Source organism: Mandrillus leucophaeus, unplaced genomic scaffold, assembly GCF_000951045.1.
Source record: "Mandrillus leucophaeus isolate KB7577 unplaced genomic scaffold, Mleu.le_1.0 Scaffold40, whole genome shotgun sequence".
NCBI lineage: Eukaryota > Metazoa > Chordata > Mammalia > Primates > Cercopithecidae > Mandrillus > Mandrillus leucophaeus.
Window position 1 is genome coordinate 8918690 of NW_012104254.1, and position 7405 is coordinate 8926094.

Genomic DNA, 7405 nt, shown 5'->3' on the forward strand with positions numbered 1-7405 from the left:
AAAAAAAAAAAAAAAAACATAGTGAGACAGGGTCTCGCTATGTTGCCCTGGCTGGTCTCAAACTCCGGGCTTCAAGTGATCCTCCCACTTCAGCTTGCCAAATGATGCAAATGGCTGAGAAAAAATAAACCATGTGCAGTTGAGTTTTTGAACTTTCTAGACAATGAAAATGGTGAGATAGTTCCTGCCACCTCATCCTGGGCACTTTAGTTAAATACACTGTGAGTTTCCAGTTAGGAAAACAGCTCCATTTACTTCCAAGTTTGTCAACTGCTAATTGGACATTCATCCAAAATTAACAACCAACCCCCCTGACACTTACCTAGGAGGTTTTTCCTCAGGAAGTCTGAAGTCAGAAAGCTTCTTTTGGTGATGAAGACCAGCATAAATATAGTAAAATATGTGAAAATTTTTCTCTCCCCTGAAAAAAAAAGAGACTTTAGTAATAATGTGTTCTGGCTTCCCCATCCCAATTATTTTACACCATCTTCTTTCTGTGCAAAAAATTATCCCACGGCAAATTTGTATTTTCAGGCAATTAAATATTGTAAATCCCACTTACAGAACAGTGATAGGATTAGTATAGTAACTGTCATAATGTTGCATTATTAAACACACTTTACTACAAGCAAAAGGTTTCAAAGAATGGGACATTTACAGGAAACAGCTCAGGTTGCGTATGTTGAAATCTTTCTATTGCAGCCCAAATGCCTACTGCCTTCTGTTTGTACCACATGTTGCTTCAGAGACAGTGAGGTCCAGCTTAGAGACATCAGCCAAATCCTCTACTTTACTGGAGCCCTAGACAGAAAGTAGCCTGCAAGTCTCACAGCAGTTTAGGGAGCAGGATTGGTCCAGAACTGAAGTCTTCACTCTCCTAAGCTGGTATTCTTAAAAATACTACTCAAAATGTCATTCATTAGTCTGGTCTCCTGCCATCCACCTCTTTTAGGCTGCCCTGGCCAGGGTCCTTTCAGATAGGTGCTACTCTGAGCATAGTCTGTGGACTGCTGTCAGCTCTGAGCATAGTCTGTGGACAGCTGTCAGTTTATAACAAGAGAAGGAACTGGAAAGTACATGCCTAGACATTTTATAGCAAGTGACATTGCCATGACATCCAAGAGCATGATAATTTTTCTGATAATTAATTTTCACTGCATTTTACAAAGGTATTAGTTCAAAATGGGTGGGATATTAAAAACAAACAAACAAAACTGATCCTTTAGCACAGAGAGTTTGAAAAGCACTGCTCCACATTCCCTTCTTTCCTCTGGAGGAGAACATTCTCTTCTGCAGATACCCTTGGATTTTGGCAAATCTTTTCTTTGGTCAACCTAGCTCCATGGAAAGAAATCTTGTCTTTCTTCTCCCCTTATCCCCCTTTGTGGCATGGCCCTCATTCTGTTCAGCCTCTCCTGGGTATCCTCATCTTCCTTTGATTGTTTATCCTGTCAAAGCTCTTCTGTGACTTCTTAACTAATAAATTTAGTTAAGAGACAGGGTCTCACTCTGTTGTCCAGGCTGGAGTGCAGTGGTGTGATCATAGCTCACTACAGCCTCAAATTTCTGAGCTCAAGCAATTATTGCACCTCCGCCTCCCAAGCAGCCATGACTATAGGCACACACCACCATCCCCCGCTAATGTTTTTGTGTTTGTAGAGACAGTCTTACTATGTTGCCCAGGCTGCCTTGACCTCCCAAAGTGCTGGGATTACAGACATGAGCCACTGTGCCCAGCCCCTATTTTTATTTTTTTAAAATACATTTTATTGTGTATATTTAAGATGTACAACATGATGTTATAGGATATACATATAAATAGAAAAATGTGACTATTCAATGAATAAACATCTTAATTGCCAGTCATGGTAGGCACTGCACCAGGTACCAGGGATACAGGACTAAAGGGATTCATGTTCTCTGACTGTCATTATAAGAAGCCAAGATCGCTACAGGGAAACCAGTCAGGGGGTCCCGGTGAGAAAGCATAATAGCTCAGATAGGGTAATGGTAGTGGTGATGGAAAATAAGAGTAAGCTTAAATATTATATATATTCTGGAGAAACAACCAAAAGAACGTCCTAATAGACTGAATGAGGATGGTGAGGGAAAGAAACCTAGAGACTGCCTCCTAGATTTCTAGCGTGAGCATCTAGTGATGGTGGCACCCTTCACTGAGACAGGAACCGAACGGCCTGAGATGAATGTCACTTGTTCTTTAATCTCTGTTACATGTGCAGGCTTTGGCTGACCTATCTCAGTCTTACCTTCCTACAGTTTTTCTACAGATCCATCTAGTTCTCAATTCTTCCAAGCTTTTCCTGCTGATATCCATCACTAGCATCAATTCAGTTTGATTTCCATCCCTTTATCTGTCAAGATTGGCTAGGTTTTGTTATAGTAATAACACCCCAAGATCTTAGTAGCTTAACTCAACACAGGTCTAGTTCTTGCTCAGAGTACCTGTCCATGGCAGGTCAGTGGTGGGGCTGTGCTCACTGCAGTCACTCATGAGCTGTGGCTGGCAGAGCAGTCCCCGTCTTACACTTTGCCAGACTCTGGAGGGTTGCCGTTACATGCCCACTTGCCAGAACCAGTTATGTGACCACACCCAGCCACACAGGAACCTTACAGTGTGCCCAGAAGGGGGTGAACCCCAACAGTTGGATGAACAGGACTGGCACAGGCCCCATCTTCTCTTCCTCTCACTTAATTCTTGTAAGAGCCTTGTGAGGTTGACATTATTATGCCCATGTTGCATATGAGGAAAGTAAGGTATATGAATATTTACATTAACAAGCAACATATCACATTAAGTGACTGAGAACTCTCCTCACACTATCTTGGTAAAAGACCACTTTACATTTGAACACAGAACACTATGCTTTCCATTCTGTCAGAGGTAGCTCCCTAAATTTTAAAACAATCCTAAGCTGGGGAGACAGAAGCAGGGGACCTCATAAAAATTAATCAGAAAGCCACAGGGAAGCGTAAATGACTCTGACTCTATCTTTCATTTGTTTAATGTTCATGCCAATCCCTACTGTGTGAGGAAACTGCAAGTACATGATAGAGGAAGATGCTTGGGTTCTCAGCCCAGAACAATTCCTGTAAATTCTACTTGCACAGTATCTTTCAGACTCCTCAACTTCTCTCCATCTCCACTGCCACCACCTTAGTCTAGGCCAGCGTTCTCTCTCACATGAATTTGGCAACAGCATCCTAATCATATCAACACAATCCTTGCATGTCCTCCAATCCATTCCCCATTGAAGCTAGTGTGATCATTTCAAAATGCAAGCTGGGTTTGGTGACTCCCCTGCTTGAAAACGTTCAGTGGCTTCCTATCGCCGTTAGAAAAAAGTTTGAAATCCTCATCCTGGTTTCAAAGCTCTGCATGATTTGGTCTCAGTCTTATCTTTGCCACTTTTCCTCCTTACTCTGGTCCCCACCTCGTTGCCTAACTCCTAGTGATCCTGTGATCTCACATACAGGGAGACCTTCTTTCTCCCTAGACTAGGTTATGTGTCCTTCCCTTCTCTCGTTTCACCTTAATAGCACCTACTTTGCTTTCTGGTGCTTATTACAATTGTTCTACATTTAAGTTTACTTGTTTAATGCCTGTGATTCTCCCCTACTCCTTCCTCGTATACCGCATACTCCAAGCCCCGTGAATACAAGAATCTTTTGTATTTAGTTTACTCTTACAAGCCAACACAAAGCACAGCACTGGCAAACAGCAGGGATTCAATAATGCATTAATATGGAAGTGCAGAACCATGCTCCTGAGAAGCTCTGGTGTCCTACAATAATAATAATAGCTACTAATATTAATAATTATAATAGCTATTATTATTAAAGGAAGATATTGTTATTTTTTATTATACTTTATGTTCTAGAGTACATGTGCACAACATGCAGGTTTGTTACATATGTATACATGTGCCATGTTGGTGTGCTGCACCCATTAACTCGTCATTTACATTAGGTATATCTCCTAATGCTATCCCTCCCCCCGTCCCCGACCCCCCACCCCATGACAGGCCTCAGTGTGTGATGTTCCCCAGGAAGAGTTATTATTATAACAGGAAGAGTAGCTAACACTCTGATAGCATGTACCACACTAGTGGTTATATTATTATAATAGGAAAAGTAGCTAATACTCTGATAGGATGTACCACACTAGGCATTCTTTTAAGTAATTTTATATAAATGAACATGTTAATCCTCACAACAAACCCATGAGGTCAGCACTAGTAGCATTTCCATTTCACAGATGAGGCACAGAGGTGGTCAGTGAAATGCCCAAAGTCACACAGTGAGTATCAGAACCTGCATTTGAACCCAGATCAAAGTCTGTGCTATTGATTTCTATTACCAAATGCTTTCCTTAAAAACAGAATAATTGTTTTCTCTGCCTCAATCTAAGGACAAAATTAACGTGTGAAATATTCTTGGTGTCTTTTTTTTTTTTTTTTTTAACAAACAAGTTCAATTTTAAGGGGCCTCAGGGTCTTAAAAAATGTCTGCAATGCTGCTAAATTCTACCTGACACAACCAGCTCAGGAGAAACAAGCATACCCATTCGCAAAGCACACCTACCCCAGCCCTTTGTACTCTTTCCATTAATTTCTTTCAGGTTAAAATCTACCACTGATCCTTTGCTTAAATCATTCTTTGCCCTTGGGAGAGTAGGGGAATGTTAAGAACAAGGATGAAAACTTAACTGTTAAAATTCCCAAAGCGCCCCCCCGGTTTTTACTGCAGGGCAAAAACACAGTGACAAAGTAGTGCACCTACGCTGCCTGTTTTATCACTCTGGATTTTTCAAGGAGATATTCAGAGATTCTTGCCCCCATCACAACTCCAGTTGGTGTGAACATCATTTCCAGATATTTTCCAAAACGGCTGGAGTTGTCATTGATGGCAGTGCATGCGTTCCCAAAGGCTTCCACTAGGGAGTTGACTTGTAGAATTTTCTCTCTCAGGGTCTGATTATTGGCCTGTGCCAAACAGAGAACAGTCAAGAAGAGACTCCAGAAACATTACTCCAGCAAAGTTGCCGGGCACCCATCCCTTGCCCACCCAAATCCACATTGCCCGTTTATAAAGAGATGTTAGCATCAACCACCAGCATCATTTTCTCATATGAGCAACTCCCCAGATCTGCATATGAATCAGATTTGGCTAGATTAGGACAGCAGTTTTTAAAATCCAGCTATATTTCATTTAAAACCCTTGACAGATAAAACGCCTAACCAGTTTAGAAAGATTTTTAAATAGATCCCGCAACTTTTCTGGCATTTATCATAATAGTCCATAAACCTCATCTATAAAAATTCCATACATTCTTAGTCACCTAGTACACTAATTCAGAGTGTAACTACTAGACTATTTTTGAAGTCATTCTTTCAATATCGATTTCACCAAGCTGAAAATTTTCATTTCCCTCAACTTTTGCTCAAAGGCTTCTATTTTCCATCCTTTTAATCACTATAGTGGCTTCCCTGATCCTGTTCCTAGTGCTTAACCACTCTTACTACTTAATGGCTGAATGTTTCTATTACACTGAAAACATGAAAATTAATTGCCAATAATCTAGTAAATTTGCGCTGGCATTATTCTCCTCCCGGTGTGAAAGAAGGATAGCATGCTGACATCTTAAGAGGCCTTGCTATCAGGAGGCAAACATAACAAAGATGGAATGTCTTTATGTAAGCCTCAATAAAAAAAAAAAAAAAACAGTACTTCCATCATTTATAAAATATGCAGTTACTCTGTAGGAACTTCTCGCCACAATACATAAAGCAGATTAGTCCATACCTTTCCCAAGAAAGTCAAATGCTGAACAATCAGGTGAGCACTCTCTGTCTTCCCAGAGCCACTCTCTCCACTGATGACAATGCACTGGCACAGAAAATGGACCGTCAAGTGAAGAATTTATAGCACAGAAGCAACTTGCGTGCTTCATATAACATCCGCTACTGTACACCTTAATTTTTCACTGGGAAATAGATCTTAGGAATCTTCCTATTTAAGAGACCTTCTTCAACCTTTTGTATAGCTACTTGTTGTTCCATTGTACAGATGCACCATAATCTGTTTAATCAGTCCATCTTGGGATATTTGAGTTTTTTCCTTGTAATTATAAACAATATTACAATGAATAACCTTATACATAAGTCATATTTTTATGCAGGTTCATCTGTGGGAGAAATTCCTAGAAATGGGGATGTTGGATCAAAAGGTAAATACATTTGTAAATTTGATACCTATTACCAAATTGCTTTCCTGGGGACTATTCCAATATATGAAAGTGCCTGCTCTCCTGTAGCCTCACCAACAGGATGTTAGATTTTTGACAATCTAATAGGTTTAAAAAATGGTATCTCAGTGTGGCTTTATTCTGCATTTTAAAAATTACGAATGAGGCCTCCTTCCATTTGCTTAAGAGGCTTTTTTTTTACGTGACCTGTCCATATTGTTTGCCCATATTTTATTGTATTGTTGATATTTTTATCATTCATTTCAGGGAACTCTTTATGTATAAAGGAAATTAGTGGATGTGGTATAATAAAAATTAGATATTGGGCATTGTCCCTGGTTCCTGGCACTGAGCTCCTAAAACCTTTGGAATTTCCAGCAGTGGTAGGAGTATCTGTTATTCACAAGGAGCCCCTTTCAACCATACCTCAGTTTATTCCTAACAAGGTGGTTCAAGGTGAGGCCCCTAGATAGCTTCAGACCGGTCATTAGAAAGACCAAACATGTGATTAGAATGTGGGAACTTTCAGCCCTATCTCCCAACTTCTAGAAAGAAGAGGGGAATTTAAGATTAAGTTATACAAATTCTTGAACAACGAGATTCAGAGAGCTTCTGAGTTGGTGAACACATCGAGGTGCTGGGAGGGGGATGTGCCCAGAAAAGGCATGGAAGCTCTGTATGCCACATCCCCTTCCTTCCCCCATATACCCTGCCCCATATGTCTCTTTTATTTGGCTGTTCCTTAGTTATACCCTTCATAATAAACTGGTAAATGTAAGTAAAGTGTTTTCCTTAGTTCCTTGAGTCATTCCTAGTGAATCATCAAACCTAAAGAGAGTCACAAGAACCCCTGGACTGGTATTCGGCCAGGCAGAAGTGTGAGAAGCCGAGGTACTCCATTTGCAGCTGGCATCTCAAGTGGGAACCTTCTTGTAGCACTAATCACTTAATCTGTGGAGTCTGTGCTAACTCCAGGTAGTGTCAGAATTGAACTGAATCGTCGGGCACCCAGCTGGGCTTGGAGAATTGGTTGGTGTTGGAAAAAATACAACATTTGGTGTCCGAAATGGTGTCCAAAAAGACAACGCAGTGAGGTGACTTCTTTTTTTTTTTTTTTTTTTTTTTTGAGACAGTCTTGCT

The 7405-nt window shown here is 40.5% G+C and overlaps 1 protein-coding gene across 5 annotated transcripts in view; it reads right to left on the reverse strand.

Moving 5' to 3' along the window:
- The window catches only part of MYO3B (myosin IIIB), a 545921-nt gene that overhangs the window by 301620 nt on the left and 236896 nt on the right, over positions 1-7405 (reverse strand). For all 5 annotated transcript variants that reach the window (XR_001007340.1, XR_001007338.1, XR_001007339.1 and 2 more), the window contains exons 13-15: positions 5824-5907; positions 4801-5003; positions 323-421 (exon numbers count right to left, since the gene is read on the reverse strand). Coding sequence is in view for 2 of the 5 variants with exons in the window: in XM_011991954.1 (XP_011847344.1) it covers positions 323-421; positions 4801-5003; positions 5824-5907 (386 nt within the window). In the remaining 3 variants the exon portion in view is untranslated. The remainder of the gene's footprint in view (positions 1-322; positions 422-4800; positions 5004-5823; positions 5908-7405) is intronic.